A 16,593-nucleotide genomic window follows, 5' to 3' on the forward strand; every position below is an offset into this window, starting at 1 on the left:
ACACAGAAGCCAAAATGAGAGCCCAAAAATCTAGGACGATTGGTCAGAAGTGAACCATTATTCTGTTGCTTTGGGGCCTTCTCTTTCTCAACCTAGAGATCACACATGTACTAGACGTAGATTTTTTTTTTAAAAAAATTATTGGCCCATTAGTATAAATATTGGGCTACTTAGTGGGCTTTACGAACACAGCTTGGTCTGTGAGCTACTAGGCACTTGCAAAATAAAAACCTCACCTTTTCGATTTCGCTAATTCGCCGGAGATTTCGTAAATCGGAGAAAGATGGAGATGCAGGAGGCTAATCAAGGGTCGGAGGTTTCTCCGAACCAGACGATCTACATCAATAACCTCAACGAAAAAGTGAAGCTCGATGGTGATCAATCAATCTCTCTCTCTCTCTTTTTTTTTTTACTTATCGTCATGTATTTGCTCCGATTTCAGTTGATTGAGATATTTTCTTCTTCTTCTTCTTCTTATTCGGAACCCGTACAGAGCTGAAGAAATCCCTGAACGCCGTCTTCTCTCAGTTCGGAAAGATACTGGAGGTGTTGGCGTTTAAGACATTGAAGCACAAAGGGCAAGCTTGGGTTGTGTTCGAGAGCGCGGAATCTGCTTCGACTGCTATTGCGAAAATGAATGGATTTCCCTTCTACGATAAACCCATGGTACGATATCTTTTGCAGTGAAATTTCCACTTGCTCGAATTACACTTTGTTGCTGCGCTGAATTCGTCATAATTCATGGATTTCGCTATTACCCAGGATGCTTGATTATGTTAGGGTTTTACTTTACTTAGTGGAGGTTTGATTTCACCGAACGGAACTTTGGATTCCAGGAAACTTTGCTTGTGATTTTCTACTTTAAATTCAGCTTGAGAGGCGAGACCGATTGTTGTGGTTGCTTTTAGGTTAATGAAGAGATTGGATTGGATCTATCTCTTTTAGTATTTGTGTTGATGAAATACTTACCGATGACTTTGTCTCAACTTGAACAATCTGGACAGAGAATACAATTTGCGAAAACAAAATCAGATGTTGTTGCCAAGGCCGATGGTACATTTGTTCCTCGCGAGAAAAGAAAGAGACACGAGGAGAAAGGTGAGGCTCTCAATTTTTCATTTTATTTTTTGCATTACTGCTTCCTTGTCTCACTTGGCCGGAGCATTGTTGCAAATATAAATGTAGAACTTTTTTGTTTCTTTCATCATTCATTTCTCGCATGACATTCTGCATTAATCATTAGTAGTCACATCTCATGCACTTACTATGTGAAGCCATGTATACATCCTTTGTGAGTTTGGGATATCTTTGCTTCTCCAACCCTATAAACAGTATGTTGTTCGACTCTAAAAAAAAATAAAAAACCGTCTTTTGGAATTGCAGGAGGCAAGAAAAAGAAAGAACAGCATCATGATTCTACACAGATGGGCAATGCCATGAACTCAGCATATCCAGGTGTCTATGGAGCTGCACCTCCTGTGAGTCATCTCAACCTTTTATTCCCTCTCTTATCTTCTTGATTCCGCTCATTCTTTTTCTCACATTCATGCTTGTCTGGGAGTTCCGATCCTTTTGTTCCTTCAATGCATTCTTAGTCGTTGTTCTTTATTGCCACGCTTTACACAGCTTTCGCAAGTACCATACCCTGGTGGTGTGAAACCCATTCTTCCGGAGGCACCGGCACCGCCGAATAACATCCTCTTTGTCCAAAACCTTCCTCACGACACAACTCCAATGACGGTTCAGATGCTGTTCTACCAGTACCAAGGTTTCAAGGAGGTTAGGATGGTTGAAGCCAAACCGGGTATTGCCTTTGTGGAGTTTGCAGATGAGATGCAATCAACGGTTGCAATGCAGGGACTTCAAGGTTTCAAGATTCTGCAGAATCCAATGCTCATCACCTATGCCAAGAAATAGAAGACCGTTTGGTTTGATCGGTCTTTGTATCTCTCAATGTCACTTCTTCCATGGTTTATTTTGCGCAATTTTCTTCCTTCTCTTTTGTTGTAGAATTTTCGTAGCTTGGAAAATGTCTTCCGTCGATTTCTTATCCCAGGCATCCTTATATTACTAAAGCACAAGTCACCTGGCCAATTAAATTCTGCCACATAGTTTGTGCTTATATATTTTTAAAATTAAAAAAAAAAACGATGCAAAAAAAATAACGGTTTCTCGACTCACGATCCTTTTTCATCATCCACGATCTTTCTTGATCTTTCTTTCCCATATTTCTATATTAAAGATACTCTCAATCGATCCGAAACATAACTCTGTGCAGTGATTTAGTGTGGAAGATTAGTGATTACTTAAGTTTCTCGGAGACATCTAAGGATTTTGATTTCATCTCAAATTTCTACCTTCACGCTGACGCAGATATAGGACAAGTGATTTGCAGTGTGTTACTGGAGATCTGATCCTTAAGAAGACATTTCAATTCATGTAAGAGAGAATGCAAATGCAGATCGCAATAGAATTGCAAGAAGGGAATTCTGTTAAAAGGTAAAAACGCTTCCATTAATTCACTTCCGAAAGGATCAAATTGTTTAAGTGTTTTGCTATTGTAGAATAGAATTTACAGCAGCGATGGATTGAAAACAGCAGAGAGGTTTCTACCTTTTCTCTATAATTTCAATGTTTTAAGTTTTTGGTAAGAAAATTGATTTATGTATGGTTGTATTGTAGGGGCGAGAGGAACATGAAGTGTTGAAGATGACAAAACCGGTGCTGTTGTGGGAAAGATGACTAAATTTTAAGACAAAATTAACACAGATACTATATCAATTGTTTCAGTTTTTCCCGTAAATTGGTCCATAGTCTTTGCGATACACCACTTATTTTTTTATTTCAGATGTTTGAAATATAAATACACAGTGAAAAGGAATCATAGCTCTACTGCTTCTTCTCGATTACCAGAAAAAAATAGGTACTCAAACAATCAAATTCGTCAATGAAATTATTCCCAAAGGTAACTAATATAAAATAGCTCTATATAATAAGCATTCTCATCTTGGTTTTATAATTTACCAGATTTTTTAAGGAATCGAGTGAGGAAGAAAGATGGCACGCAGAGAAGTTTATGGGGTACTAGGTTTTCTATTTTTCCTTCTTTGATTACCATTTCTTAATATGTAACTAAAGTTTGTTTTTTTTAGTTAACAAAAATATTCCCGTGCTAATACTAGTTACTCCTAAGTCCTAAGACAAGAGTTCACTTTCTTAAATGGGCTATACTGACCCATCTTTAGTTCAGCCCATTCGTATTTTAGACGAAAGAAGTACACTTGCTCTCGAGGAAAAAGAAGCAGCAATTGTAAATCTTGAAAGAAATTTTAATATTAAATAAAAAAACCCCTATAAAAACTATTCTCACAAACTGAACTTTGATTTAGAAAAGGCTTATGGATATTTTTGTTTTTGAGTTATTATGAATTCTTGTAGTATCTTCTATTAAGATTAAAAAAAAAAACCAGTAATCATTATGTGATGTTGGATTGGTCAAAGAAAAGTCTTTGTTGTGTAGCTGTTTTTCTTGGTTGCAGCTGACGTCAGCGATTATTAGGTCAACACTCGTGCGTCAAGAGAGTGGGAGTGAGCTCTCGCCTCTCTCATCAAAAGGAAGCCCTTTGAGATTTTCGGACACTCGATATGATGCATTAAAGTTATCAAACACCAAAGCATTAATTAGACGATGGTCCAATATTAAAGGATCAGTAGTGAGCATTAAATAGGAAACACGAGTGTGATACGAACACGTAAGCATTAATGTGTTTATAGATTTGGTGATGACTTCATTGTCTGACTCTGTCTCCTCTTTTTGCAAGACAAAAGATTTGTAGCTTAAAAAAAAAAGATTTGTAGCTGGTTCATCTCTGGGTGACACCACCTAATTAGTATATATATATATATATATATAAAGTTACATCCTAAAGTGAGATGCTCATCAAAATCCTTTTATTTTTTATTAGTCTGCCGAATCTTATTTTAGCATTGAAACATGTAGATGTTAACACCGAAATTATTCAACTAATTCGATTCATGCTATTTTTATGAGCATCTCGCTTTAGCCATCGTAACCTATTGCACATTTAGATGTCAAAACTGTAAACATTCAAGGATCAAGTAAACTCTCCAATTAATATGACATTTAAAGTAGTAACTAGTAAGACTACAAGCTAGGGTTCATATTTACCTATCCGGAGTCTTTATAAATATGCGAGGAGGATTATACACTATACATAGACCATATAATAGAAACAACTAATATGAGATGGGGGGAATGATTATCAACACAGGGACCTTACGAACTCATCATATTTTGAATGTTTTTTTTCTTTGTTAGAGAAAGTTAGGCCAACACGCAAAGCCCTACGTGCACTCTTTCATTATTCCTCTCTTCTTTTGCCCCCAACAGTTTTTGACGACCCACCTTCCCCTTTTTGACCCTCCTCTCTCTCACACTCATGCATGTATGTTAATTTATTCAGAGGATTCTTTTAAAATTTGGCATTTATTATCATGACACATAGATAAACTGTTTCATTTTTTGCAATGTACACTTTACGGAGAGAAAGCTAGTAGAATCGAGTGAACACCCAGAATTTCAATTTTAATTTTAGCATCCCGATACTTGCTTCGTTTTCGAAAATGTTTGAATATCTTTCTCTCTTAAAAAGAAAAAACAAGATTAGAGAAGATTTAACGGATGGAATTAAGTGGATATTATGTTTGTTTTTCCTACCACGGAGTAGATGCTAAGATTAGTGGAGATGTAGGTCTAAGATATTGCTTGTCAAAGCGTGACCGATTGCATAGGATCCTGCAATAACACAAAATATGGTACACCTAAGGTAGTTTATAAAATTTAGGACAGACAAGCCCCACGTTTTCAAAGAGAAAGAAAAAAAAACGATTTGTGGAAATATATAAAAGATTTTAAACCCAGCAATTATTAGACAAGGCATTGTTTGGACCTAGTTTCTCTTAGCCCTCTTCACTCTCTCACTTTTCTTCTTCAACCCTTCTTTTGCGTGAGATGCCATCATGGCATGGCATGGTTCTTTTGCCTTACGTAAAACACACTCACGCCAACATACATATATACATATATACATATATATGTATATGTGTTTCATAAATGCAATCTTTGGGGCCTATATATACAGAGCTTCCATAACCAGAGCTCTCTCATATTACAAAAGCTCACATATATGGTTAATGGAATTGCGGGTGAGAAGCTCCACGTTGGAGAAGCAGGGCACGTGCAAAGCAATAAATCAAACACGAAATCTGTCTCATGTGGTTTGCACGTGCTCCCCTCCTCCAACATGAGCTCCTCACCTTTGGTATTGATGTAAACCATGCATCTTTGATAAATACAGGAACTCAAGCGTTATTTGGTTGTTCTTCTACTCTTATTTTCATATATTCTTGTTACTAGCTTATGGATTTGATGGTTAGATAATTCTCGTATATGTATGCAGTGTTTAGAATTAGGCGATTACGTGTGTTTGCTTTGGTTAAATTCGACCTTTTATTTGGTGAGAAAAAAATGACAAAAAAACGGACAGTTTGACGATGGAAGTCGACGACTTAGAAACTATACCTTCGGAGCGCCTCAGAGGGTTCTGACTGGACTTCAGAGTCAGAGGGTATTTTATGTTTGTTAATCTGGAATTACGGTGTTTAACTACAACTTTAATTACCTACATTATCGTTTTGATTTTTTGTTTCTCTCTTTTCTGTGTCCCAAACGGGCAGTTTGCTCATTCAATTGGTTTAAAATTTTATTGTTTCAAAACAAAACAACATTTCAGCGTGAATGTTCACACGTTTAATCCTTTATTAATGTAATGTATTCATAGTCAATAATAGTAGAATTATATTTATAGATATATTAAAAAGTCAACTAGTTTTGAAACCCAAAAAAAAAAAATCATTTCTTGTTAATCAGCAGTAAAGCCAACATTTCAATTAATTAAAAAAATGCTATAACCTTAGAATGGAATTATCATAAAAATATCTTTTAAAAAAAAAAAAAAAAAAAAGAAATTTGTGTGGGAAGAGAGGTAGAGATAGCTAATCGTCGTCCTCATTCATCTCACTCTACAGTCTTCTCTATTCTCTTCCCTGAAAACAAAAACAAAAACAAAAATGGATTCGAATCTCGTAGAAGAAAACCCAAACCCAGAAACCAAATCCACAGAAGAACCTCTCGCCATTATCCCTTCTTCTCTACCAATCGCCTCTCTATCTCTCTCCTTCTTTCCCAACTCCACCACCCACTTTCTCCGATTCTCTCACCTTTTTTCTCATCACCCAAACAAGGTTAAGATCCCTACTCAAGCCTCTTATCTCACCCATCTCTCTCTATCTTCCGTCTCTCCTTCGCCTTCCACCAGAATCTCCTTCAAATCCACCGTCTCCGCTAACCCTCTTCAATCCCCTCTCTCCATCGTCCCGCGTCGCCCCGTCGATCCTTCCTCCGCCGCCGCTCTCCGCCGCTCTGCCGTCGTCTGGTTCCGAAACGACCTCCGTGTCCACGACAACGAGTGTCTCAACTCCGCCAATGACGAGTGCGTCTCCGTCCTGCCCGTTTACTGCTTCGACCCTAGAGACTATGGCAAATCCTCTTCCGGCTTCGACAAAACGGGGCCCTTTCGTGCCCAATTCCTGATCGATTCCGTTACGGAGCTCCGGAAGAATCTCGAGGCGAGAGGGTCCAACCTCGTTGTCCGGGTCGGGAAACCCGAATCTGTTCTGGTGGAATTGGCCAAAGAAATCGGCGCCGACGCCATTTATGCTCACAGGGAAGTGTCTCACGACGAGGTCAAGGCAGAAGGGAAGATAGAGACGGCCATGAAAGAGGAAGGCGTTGAAGTCAAGTACTTTTGGGGAAGCACTCTCTATCATTTGGACGATTTACCATTCAAAATCGAAGATTTGCCGTCGAACTACGGAGCATTCAAGGACAAAGTCCAGAAGTTGGAGATCAGGAAGACAATCGCAGCATTGGATCAATTGAAAAGCTTGCCCTCTCGAGGTGACGTGCAACTTGGCGACATTCCTTCTCTGTTGGATCTCGGCATTAGCCCCAGTGCTAGAACCAGCCAGGTTTGAGTTTCACTATTTGCTTCAGTGGAGTATTTAGCTTGGTTTGGTTAGTCCTTTTGACTTTCCAGGTTTAAGCATTTAGAAAGGTGGAACCTTTGTTAGAATTATCTCCCTCTAAAGGTTTACAATGTGCCAATTGGTTCCAGTTCTATACGACAAATAAAGTATAGAGATTCATATGTGAAAATGCTTGTAATATTACTGCAATTCCCATCCAGATTTAAGGCTGTTTAAAAGTCCACCATTGATTTGACCCGATTAAAAAGAGAAACACTCTTCATAATATCATCAATCAATGAACGTTTCTCTTTCAATCCAAGATCAAGTTGATGTCTTTTTTGCACTCTGCGTCTGCTGCTCTTACACTTACTCTTAAAATTTTATGCGGTCTAGGAGGGGAAACCGACAATGGCTGGAGGCGAGACAGAGGCGTTGAATAGGCTAAAGAGCTTTGCAGCGGATTGTCAAGCTCGATTGAACAAGAAAAATCAGAAAGGAGACAACAACAGTGTGTTTGGTGCAAACTTCTCGTGCAAGATATCACCCTGGCTAGCCATGGGGAGCATCTCTCCTCGTTCCATGTTCGATGAGCTGAAGAGATCAGTTTCTGCATCAACCACCCCCAAAACCCCAAGGTAATGTCTCAGAACGCAACACTTTAGGGAACTCTGTTAAACCGATTTGGACATACTAAGGGTATGTGTCTAGTCACCATTCTCGGAAATGATTTTCTCAGGAACGGACCCGGAGATACTGGACTGAACTGGTTAATGTATGAGTTGCTATGGAGGGATTTCTTCAGGTGAGATCTTGCTTTCTTGACTTGTCCCCTAGGAGAATTTGTTTTTTTTTTGTCTGAATCTGTCTTTGATGTGTGTTTATACAGGTTTATAACCAAAAAGTACAGCTCGGCGAAGACGCAGGTCGAGGCGGGTCCTGCTACAGCCTGTACCGGCGCATTTGCTTAAATTTAGAAAACTTCAGGTGACCGGAGAAATTAGAATGCATCTGATTTTGCCCTACTTTTTTTTTTGCTACTCGGACATGACTTAATCGCTCTCTTTTAAAAGTGAAGGGTATGGTTAAATAAGCTTTATTGTGCTCAATCAAGTTGTCATTTTCTAGTCCCAAACATTGCCAGTCCTCAATTCCAATCTAAGTCTCCGCTCCTTTGAGTTTATCTCCAAGTTTGGAGGATTAAGAATGTATCACTGACACAATCTCAAAATAATTATACGAAATAGTATTAGATTAACAGCCTTCTTAGTCATAACTAATATTTTTAAAACCATGAGAAGCTGTGAAATGAATGGATCCCTGAACTATACATACTCTGTCAACTCTGTTCTACCTTCTATTTAGCCAATGATCCAATCCAAAATCATCTTTAATATGCTTTTTATATTTGTAACACATATTTAGCCCACTGCCTCTGATATTTATAAGAAAAACCCTTAAGTAAAACAGGAGGACATGTCTTGTAGTAAGATTTTTCTTCTTTCTCGTTTGCTTTTGTTGCTTCCTTCTATATGATGCCTGAAACTTTCAAAGAAGAAAGAACAACGAAGACGACCCAAAGCATCATGAAGTAAGCAGAGGTAAGCCAAGCCCATAGCCTTGGACCTCCAAGCTCAGCTCCTATAATCAACCGTCTCAACACAAGCACCACGATACATCCCACTGAAGTCGCAAAGAATATCAGCAGAGAAAAGCTTAATCCTTTCGCGTTTTCTATGTATAAAGGCTCTCTGTATGCAAAGTAGTTGTATACTGTGTTTATCAGCCACGGAACTCCAATCCCCACGTAGATGTTCACCGAGTTACTGCAGGAATTATATCCAAAAATATCACGAAAAGATCTTTGATTGTTTTAAAAAGGGTTTTGAGATTTTCACCTGCAGGTGATGTTTGCAATGGCTGAATCCGCGGTTAGTTGTCGCTCTGCAGCGATTTTGCTGGCTACTAAATCTGGCCATGAAGTTCCACTTGCGAGTGCTGTGAATGCTATCACATATGGGTTTATTCCTGCAAAACGAAAAAGAGTTTCAAATGTTCAACGGCTAAAAAACTTGAATCTTTTGATGGAATTCTTGAAAGCTTTGTGTGGGGTACCAGTGACACAGCTTATAAGGTCGGTAAGTCTTGTGACGACAAATGCTACTCCGCTGATGAAGAGAAGAGAGCAGATGAATGCGATCCAACCGTGAGCGATGTTGCAAGGAGGCACAACCGCAAAAAGGATTTTCCAAGGGGCAAGGAGTAATTGCCAAAAGGCTTTCACGAGTCGAAGATAAATGTTGTCAACTTTCTTTGATTCTGATGTTTCCAACTATTTAATTAAGAATCAGATTAGAAACTAGTTAAGAAAGATGTGCTGATCAAAAGCCCAAAATGGAGTATATAAACACATTGTAAGTCGAAGATTTTACCGTTATTGCGTCCACGAACTGATGTTTCCAAATGTCGAAAACATTAGAATTCTTTGCCTTACCCCTCTCAGTGGAAGATCCTGGTGGAGTATCTGCCACTGTATGATAGGTGATCCCTGCAAAAGCGTTCGTTACACGGAAATTTTGATCTATAACAGTAACAGAGATATATATACGTAAATGTTTGGAAATTGCGCTCAAATTGATCTTATATCAACAGAAAGACAACCTACACATACTTAGTACCTGTATCATTATTAGCAGAATGAATAGAGAAAATATCAACAATGTTCCTGTTTCCCGATTCACCAGCTTCTTGAGCGGCTTCCGAATACACGTCATGAACATCATTGTCATCTTTGGATGGATCAATCTCTTCTGGAACCCACTCCTCTGGCCTATCACCTCTTGACCTTACAAATATCAAAAACAAACACAAAGATTCAATCTTTTTAGTAGGAATTCAATTTGCAGAAAACTAATAGTATTGCCTGGAGAAGAAACCAACATAGGTAAGGACACGTAAGGCCATCGCTTGTCTTGCGCATACGCATGAACTAAAAGTAATCCGTATTGCACTACTGTCAATAATGCCTCCACAAGTGTAATTACATTAGGTGACCACACCTGTGAGACATAAGAAAATGGAAAAAACATGTTAGACCCCATATGAGTGAGTATATAAATAAATTCAACAGAATCCTTGTTTTCACAGTTACCTCAAGGATTATGTAGAGCCAAATGTAAGCCCAAAAAGACCAAGCCAGCTCAACAAGCCAAACACCCAAGTCGGATATCTTTTTCAATTCTCCAGCTTTTGGCATCACAACACAAACAGCGTGGATGGGGAAGAGATCAAATGCAGCTGAGCCAACAAGTGTTCCTGGACCAAGACCTATACAACACAACATCATATGAGAACTCACAGTGTGAACTGAAGAGATTTAAGAGTTAAAACTGTCAAGCTAACCGAAGAAAATAACCAGACCTCCAGCATAACGCTCCCCTATGTTCCGTATAGCATCAATGGTAGCTAAGGAGATCTGAGGAAAGCTAGTTCCAAAAGCCAACAAGCTGATGTCTGCAATAGTAAAGTTCCAAACTTTCCGGTATGTGATAACTTGAGCTTTAGTAATGGGGTCAACAGAAACCACTTTACGGGAATGCTTGACGACATTCTCCATAGACTTGAAGAAGCGTGCAGTTATCGCTGACAACCCGAGAAAGCAGTAGGCAAGACCGAGGAAATAGAAAACAGCCCTCAAGCCATCTGAATAGCTACTTTCTCCGGGGTATATAAAGTAGCTTTCACATCTTACATGCCCAAGAACCCTAGAAGATTCTTGCAATTCCTGGGTTTGGTTAAGAATCGAGGCCATTCAGCTGATTTTCTCACCGGGAAGCTGGATCTGGCACTCGAAAGAAGCTTGGAACGATTAGAATTTATAAGAATCTTTCGATCGAATAGTAGCAGGAAAATCGCGAAACAAACGGAACATGCAATATACGATAGATTTATTTCCAGAGAATCCGTAACACTTGCGAAGGATCCAATGGCATGTCCACCAGACTCAAGAAGCAACAAAAGAACGCAAACTTCATCATTGGCTCGGTAAAAGAAAGTTAAACAAGTTGAGACAATAAACCCGAATTCTCGAAGATGGTCCCGAACAAATCTCAACGAGAATCACGAATTGAGAACAGAACACGAAGGGAAATCTGAGAAAACAAGAGTGACCCAGTTGATGAATGGGAACGTACCGGAGGATATCTCAGTGAACGGCATTCACAATCCGCCCAACACTGGAGAAATTTCCCGAGATACACAAGGCGAGAGGAGAGGCGCTAATTGGAACGTGTCAGGAGTTGGTTTTTGGAGTGGAGACTCGTGAGCCATTTATTGCAAACACACATCTAATCTCTGCATGACTCCTCAATTGTATCTTGCACGGATTTTCTGTCCATCGTATCAAATACCCAAACGTGATGCAAATTGTATCTTATATCTACACTTATTTATAACAAATAATGACGAAACATTTCCCATCTATATACGGAGTTAGCAGCACTAATTTGGACGATGAGATATATGTTAATGTAGTAAGAGGTTACTTTATCTTTCCAGACAAACAATATGGAATTAGTAAAGATGACAAACATATCTAAAAAATTTGGCCAGCGTTTTTAACTCAGCCAACAGAGTTCTTAAGCCTGATAGCCCGGTTTATTTCCTTTTTTTTTTCATTGTACTCGTATGTTAAATGTAAAACCAGATTATCAAGCTGGCTTATAGTGCTATATCATACTTTTCTGATTTCAGTTTGTAAATTTGGTTCCTTTGATTTGGTTAACCAAAGTATTTTATTCATATAGTTTTCACATGTTGGGAAAAAACTAGTTTACAAGAAAAGTAAGTACTCCAAAACCACCAATCCCATAAATAAATAAATAAAAAGAATACACTCGGTAAAGGAAACTATTATGGTCGTCACTCCGTAACAAAGTGAAAGAGAAATGCCGTAGGGGTGGGTATATTTGTAATTAAGCTGGCAATTTTTATGTTGATTTTTAAAAATCAAGAAATATACAGAAACTAAAGAAGCCCTATCAATTGTGTTGTATTTAAGGCAAAACCCTAAGGGATACACTTTTGACTCAGCCGTCCGTTTTGCAGAAACCAATTTGGAGTTGCACAGCTGAGGAGGACGACGATGGTAGATCTCCCTTCTCTCTTTTGGTTTCTGTTTTCTTTTGGTTTTGATCTCTTAGGTGTTTGTTTTCATTGTAGATTCAACGAATTAGTTTTTTTTTTTCGTTTATCTGGCATGGGTCAGTGTTTCCGTTCTCCTGGATGCAGAGATGAATTCATATCTGATTAGGGTTTGTTAGAGTTAGTAATAGAGAGCTAGTTAGTGAACCCAGAAATTTGCGCAGAGAGCAATAGCTTTCTCATTCCATTTTCACTTGGGTATTCTTCATTTGTTCTGATTACACCATGGTTTTGTTTTAGGCCCCAAAGAAAGGAGTGAAGGTAGCTGCCAAGAAGAAGACGGTACGATTTTAATTTGCTGTTTTTATTTCCAAGGAAGGTTTTCGAACATTTAGATATTTTGCTTAAGTTTGTGCTATGTTTTTGATTTCCAGGAAAAAGTTACGAACCCTCTATTCGAGAGGAGGCCTAAGCAATTCGGTATTGGTGGAGCTTTGCCTCCCAAGAAGGATCTTACTCGGTACATCAAATGGCCAAAGGCAATCCGTCTTCAAAGACAAAAGAGGATCCTTAAGCAGAGGTTGAAGGTTCCTCCAGCTCTTAACCAATTCACCAAGACTCTTGACAAGAATCTCGGTGAGTCAATGATGGGTTTTGGAGTTGCTTCTTTTTTTTTTAATAATGTTACTTGAAATTTTTGCCTCATTGCACTCACCACATCCCATATTGTTAATTGCAGCAACTAGCCTCTTCAAGATCCTTCTAAAGTACAGGCCAGAAGACAAAGCTGCCAAGAAAGAGCGTCTTGTAAAGAAGGCTCAAGCTGAAGCCGAGGGAAAGCCTTCTGAATCCAAGAAGCCTATTGTTGTGAAGTATGGCCTTAACCATGTGACCTACCTCATCGAGCAGAACAAGGCACAGCTTGTTGTCATTGCTCATGATGTCGACCCAATCGAGCTCGTCGTCTGGTTGCCTGCTCTCTGCAGGAAGATGGAAGTCCCTTACTGCATTGTCAAAGGGAAATCTCGTCTTGGAGCGGTATGTGTTATAGGTCCATCTCGGGATCTAATTTTCACTCACATGTGTCTAGTTAAAACGGTGGGTTTACAGTTGTCTCTTGCTCTTACTTTCAGGTCGTTCACCAAAAGACTGCCGCTTGCTTGTGTTTGACCACTGTCAAGAACGAGGACAAGCTAGAGTTCAGCAAAATCCTTGAGGCCATCAAGGTAAAAAAGCTTCTGTGACAGTTGGAATGATGAATTCTTTTACTTGAGAGATTCTTATGATCTTTAACTTGGTTATGGTTTCTTCGGTGTACAGGCCAACTTCAACGACAAGTACGACGAGTACAGAAAGAAATGGGGAGGAGGCATAATGGGATCCAAATCTCAAGCCAAGACAAAGGCCAAGGAAAGGGTTCTTGCAAAGGAGGCTGCCCAGAGGATGACTTAAGAAGGATCTCTTTGTGTGTTTTGCTCAAAAGCCATATGCTCGGATTCGTAAAACTTCATAGAGAGCTTTTTTGTTTAGCTGTTTCTTTTTAGTTGAACCCCCTCGTTTATGGATATTTGCACTTTCTTCAGACGGTTTCTATGTTGTTTAAGCTTTTTATCCCCTTGCTCTCTCAACTTCTTAAACTTAACATTTGATAATGAAACTTCTGTATCATCGAGGCTAAATTTTGCTTTTTTGGTCGTCATCTGACTATATAATAATATTATAATACGAATAGTTATTCTGGGTCTATATTCTACATTATGGGAAAAAAATGTTATCTGGGTAATTTTGGTAAAATGACAATAAATAAATGGGCTTGTCAGAAAAAGAAAATCATAAATAATGGTCTTGGGCTTTGACAAAGAAAAGCTAAACAGTTTGGGCCTGGATTGTTAATTAAATTTCTTCAAATTTTACCGGGGTTTCTGCAAGTTTCGAGTTATTTCGGAATTTGACCATTAGTTTATTTTATCGTCCTGCGATTTGCAATAGATAGATAGAGAGATAATTCATTAGAAGTAAGGAGGGACATGGAAGTCACTGATCCAAGCTGGAAAGAAGCAGAAGTTGAGCTCTATACCATCCCTGCCCAGTCCAGTACGTCTTCTTTCTTTCTCTCCAACTCTAGGGTTTTATCATTGCCTTGGCGAGCTTTCATTGCGCGGAATCGATGATTTAGATCTTTTGCTATTCTAGGGTTTATACTGACTGTTTCCGTAATAGGAATTAGCGTTCTTCTAGGGTTTTTTTTCTGTAGAATTGATTTGGGGTTGTTGTTTATTCTAGGTTGGTTCTTATGGCATGATATACACGAAATTGAAAGACGCGAGTTTGAGGAGTTCTTCAGTGAGAGCTCAATCACTAGAACCCCCAAAGTGTATAAAGAATATAGAGATTTCATCATCAATAAGTACAGAGAGGACACTTCTAGGAGGCTAACCTTCACCAGTATCCGCAAGTATCTCGTGGGCGATGTCAACTTGCTTCAGAAAGTGTTTCTCTTCCTCGAAAATTGGGGATTGATCAATTTCGGCTCGAAAAGTGATCATGTGTTGTTGGTGGAGAATCAAGGGAAGCATAAAGCTAAGATCGAGCAAGGGAGCCCCCCTGGGATTAGAGTTACTGCAACTCCAAATTCGATGAGGCCTATTACCGCACCGCCCCCTGTTGAGGAACGAGCTGAGCCTGGTGTCAAATTACCACCTCTGACCTCTTATTCTGACGTTTTCAGTGATTTGAAGAAGCCTAGTGATGGATTGATTTGTGGGCATTGTGGAGAACGCTGTGATTCTGCTTTCTACCAACATAACAAGGTCAGTTCTGTTCTTTATCTTTTTCTTTAACATGTTTCATCTTCTCTTGTCTTTTTTCCTAACATATGATGTTGGCAGAGTATTGTCAACTTGTGCGAAAAGTGTTTCAAGAATGGAGACTACGGGGAGAACAATTCCGCAGATGATTTCAGGTTGAATTCTGGGAATTCTGCTGCAGCTGTGTGGACCGAGGAAGAGATCCTCCTCTTGCTAGAATCTGTGCTGAAACATGGAGATGATTGGGAACTCATTGCACAAAGTGTTTCTTCAAAGAGTAGACTAGATTGCATTTCGAAGCTCATTGAGCTCCCATTTGGAGAGTTTCTGATGGGCTCTGCCTCTGGAAGACTCGATTCCTCTCCATCCCATCCTGTGGAACAGATGAAAACTGACGGTCAAGAAACTAGGGAAGAAAAAGAACATCACGTGGATGAAGATGAGCCTCTAGCAAAAAGGAAACGCGTTGCACTAATATCAGACGGTGATACTTCACTTATGAAACAGGTTAAAGAATGTGCCTCGTGTTCATCATCATCTTCCGTAATTCGGATATACAAGGGATAACATCTTTACATGTTGCGATACAGGTTGCAGCAATGGCATGCAAAGCTGGTCCCTCTGTGACAACCGCCGCTGCAAAAGCTGCAATTGCAGCACTTTGTGATGAAGCCTCATGTCCAAAAGAGATTCTCGAAACCGGTGGCTACACTAATTTAGCAGTTGACAGGTTAGATTCGACAACCACTCAATCTCTTTGTCGCTGTCAAGTCTAATCTAAAACTTTGGCTGTACCGACGTTTCTCAGAGCTGATGGAGACAAAGATACAGATATGGAGGAAGAGCATGCAGACAAAGGTAAGTTTAATTCGCAAACCCTGTTTGAGAAAGATAGCTCAAGACTTGAGAGATTTATAATCCTTGTAATATTGCAGAGGATCTACCTGTAGCGTTAAGGATAAGAGCGTCTGTGGCAACAGCTCTAGGAGCTGCGGCTGCTAACGCGAAAATACTGGCGGATCAAGAAGAAAGGGAGATGGAACATGTAGCCGCGAGAATAATAGACCAACAGGTTAGATAACATTAAGAAATGGAACATATATGTCACCTCCCAGTCTGTTTTGTGTTTCTTGACTTAGCTTATATATTATGATATAAAGCTGAAGAAACTGGAGAGCAAGTTGAAGTTTCTGGACCACTTGGAATTGATAATGGATGCGGAAGAGAAAGTGATGGAAGGTGTAAAGGAAACAATTCTCCAAGAGAGGATTAGCGTCTTGCAATGCGCGTTTGGTGGCGGTATTACCAAACGTTGGGATCATACGTACGTGAAATAATCCTTTTTTTTTTTTTTTTTTTTGGTTGTTTCTCCGTAGAATGATATGATGCTTCAGATTAAAGAATCAGAATTTGTTTTGTCGATAATCCCTTGTTTTTGTCCTGTTTTTTCCTTGTTATTATGACTTTATAATCTAATCAGTAGGTTGTTTAGTGTTTACATACAGCTTTGTCGATTTTGTCTATGGATGGGTCTCTA

General features: G+C 39.2%; 5 protein-coding genes across 6 annotated transcripts; 4 read left to right on the forward strand and 1 right to left on the reverse strand.

Annotated features, from left to right (window-relative positions):
• The first annotated feature begins 234 nt into the window (after window positions 1–234).
• On the forward strand, window positions 235–2,103 carry LOC18015671 (U1 small nuclear ribonucleoprotein A). Its single transcript, XM_006397889.2, has 5 exons — window positions 235–374; window positions 494–666; window positions 1,005–1,098; window positions 1,384–1,478; window positions 1,627–2,103. Exons 1-5 carry the CDS (start codon window positions 284–286, stop codon window positions 1,915–1,917), a joined length of 744 nt encoding a protein of 247 aa, XP_006397952.1. The 5' UTR covers window positions 235–283; the 3' UTR covers window positions 1,918–2,103.
• Window positions 2,104–6,082: 3,979 nt separating this feature from the next.
• LOC18015672 (blue-light photoreceptor PHR2) lies at window positions 6,083–8,286 on the forward strand. The gene is made up of 4 exons (XM_006397890.2): window positions 6,083–7,110; window positions 7,504–7,745; window positions 7,847–7,912; window positions 7,997–8,286. The coding sequence occupies exons 1-4, from the start codon at window positions 6,151–6,153 to the stop codon at window positions 8,076–8,078; spliced, it is 1,350 nt and encodes a 449-aa protein (XP_006397953.1). The 5' UTR covers window positions 6,083–6,150; the 3' UTR covers window positions 8,079–8,286.
• Window positions 8,287–8,433: 147 nt separating this feature from the next.
• LOC18015673 (magnesium/proton exchanger) lies at window positions 8,434–11,517 on the reverse strand. Of its 2 annotated transcripts, none has more exons than XM_006397891.2 (9): window positions 11,301–11,517; window positions 10,528–10,948; window positions 10,259–10,434; window positions 10,048–10,166; window positions 9,786–9,952; window positions 9,540–9,637; window positions 9,223–9,439; window positions 9,006–9,135; window positions 8,434–8,933 (listed from the first exon to the last, which is right to left on the reverse strand). In XM_006397891.2, exons 2-9 carry the CDS (start codon window positions 10,916–10,918, stop codon window positions 8,636–8,638), a joined length of 1,596 nt encoding a protein of 531 aa, XP_006397954.1. In that variant the 5' UTR covers window positions 10,919–10,948; window positions 11,301–11,517; the 3' UTR covers window positions 8,434–8,635. The 2 variants fall into 2 exon arrangements, with proteins under 2 accessions (XP_006397954.1, XP_006397955.1); XM_006397892.2 differs by having other exon boundaries at window positions 9,540–9,655; window positions 11,301–11,516.
• Window positions 11,518–12,119: 602 nt separating this feature from the next.
• Window positions 12,120–13,937, forward strand: LOC18015674 (60S ribosomal protein L7a-1). Its single transcript, XM_006397893.2, has 6 exons — window positions 12,120–12,253; window positions 12,550–12,591; window positions 12,684–12,885; window positions 12,989–13,287; window positions 13,383–13,475; window positions 13,570–13,937. The coding sequence occupies exons 1-6, from the start codon at window positions 12,251–12,253 to the stop codon at window positions 13,699–13,701; spliced, it is 771 nt and encodes a 256-aa protein (XP_006397956.1). The 5' UTR covers window positions 12,120–12,250; the 3' UTR covers window positions 13,702–13,937.
• A 279-nt stretch (window positions 13,938–14,216) lies between these two features.
• Window positions 14,217–16,561, forward strand: LOC18015675 (SWI/SNF complex subunit SWI3A). Its single transcript, XM_006397895.2, has 7 exons — window positions 14,217–14,343; window positions 14,533–15,059; window positions 15,138–15,563; window positions 15,647–15,786; window positions 15,865–15,914; window positions 15,992–16,128; window positions 16,217–16,561. The coding sequence occupies exons 1-7, from the start codon at window positions 14,277–14,279 to the stop codon at window positions 16,391–16,393; spliced, it is 1,524 nt and encodes a 507-aa protein (XP_006397958.1). The 5' UTR covers window positions 14,217–14,276; the 3' UTR covers window positions 16,394–16,561.
• The last annotated feature ends 32 nt before the right edge of the window (window positions 16,562–16,593 follow it).

This window comes from Eutrema salsugineum, unplaced genomic scaffold (genome assembly GCF_000478725.1).
Source record: "Eutrema salsugineum unplaced genomic scaffold, Eutsalg1_0 scaffold_22, whole genome shotgun sequence".
In the NCBI taxonomy this organism is placed as follows: domain Eukaryota; kingdom Viridiplantae; phylum Streptophyta; class Magnoliopsida; order Brassicales; family Brassicaceae; genus Eutrema; species Eutrema salsugineum.

Excerpts from the sequence above, each read along its gene's own strand:
- LOC18015674 (XM_006397893.2), top strand. Across the intron at positions 12,592-12,683 it reads TAGCTGCCAAGAAGAAGACG|GAAAAAGTTACGAACCCTCT; the intron begins GTACGATTTTAA and ends TTTGATTTCCAG. Across the intron at positions 12,886-12,988 it reads GACTCTTGACAAGAATCTCG|CAACTAGCCTCTTCAAGATC; the intron begins GTGAGTCAATGA and ends TGTTAATTGCAG.
- LOC18015673 (XM_006397892.2), bottom strand. The coding sequence starts at position 10,918 with ATGGCCTCGATTCTTAACCAAACCCAGGAATTGCAAGAATCTTCTAGG. Across the intron at positions 9,656-9,785 it reads TTCTGCTAATAATGATACAG|GGATCACCTATCATACAGTG; the intron begins GTACTAAGTATG and ends ACGCTTTTGCAG. Across the intron at positions 9,440-9,539 it reads AGTTCGTGGACGCAATAACG|TTGGAAACATCAGAATCAAA; the intron begins GTAAAATCTTCG and ends TTAATTAAATAG.
- LOC18015671 (XM_006397889.2), top strand. The coding sequence starts at position 284 with ATGGAGATGCAGGAGGCTAATCAAGGGTCGGAGGTTTCTCCGAACCAG. Across the intron at positions 375-493 it reads CGAAAAAGTGAAGCTCGATG|AGCTGAAGAAATCCCTGAAC; the intron begins GTGATCAATCAA and ends GAACCCGTACAG. Across the intron at positions 667-1,004 it reads CCTTCTACGATAAACCCATG|AGAATACAATTTGCGAAAAC; the intron begins GTACGATATCTT and ends CAATCTGGACAG.
- LOC18015672 (XM_006397890.2), top strand. The coding sequence starts at position 6,151 with ATGGATTCGAATCTCGTAGAAGAAAACCCAAACCCAGAAACCAAATCC. Across the intron at positions 7,746-7,846 it reads ACCACCCCCAAAACCCCAAG|GAACGGACCCGGAGATACTG; the intron begins GTAATGTCTCAG and ends TGATTTTCTCAG. Across the intron at positions 7,913-7,996 it reads CTATGGAGGGATTTCTTCAG|GTTTATAACCAAAAAGTACA; the intron begins GTGAGATCTTGC and ends GTGTTTATACAG.
- LOC18015675 (XM_006397895.2), top strand. The coding sequence starts at position 14,277 with ATGGAAGTCACTGATCCAAGCTGGAAAGAAGCAGAAGTTGAGCTCTAT. Across the intron at positions 14,344-14,532 it reads TACCATCCCTGCCCAGTCCA|GTTGGTTCTTATGGCATGAT; the intron begins GTACGTCTTCTT and ends TGTTTATTCTAG. Across the intron at positions 15,564-15,646 it reads ATACTTCACTTATGAAACAG|GTTGCAGCAATGGCATGCAA; the intron begins GTTAAAGAATGT and ends GTTGCGATACAG.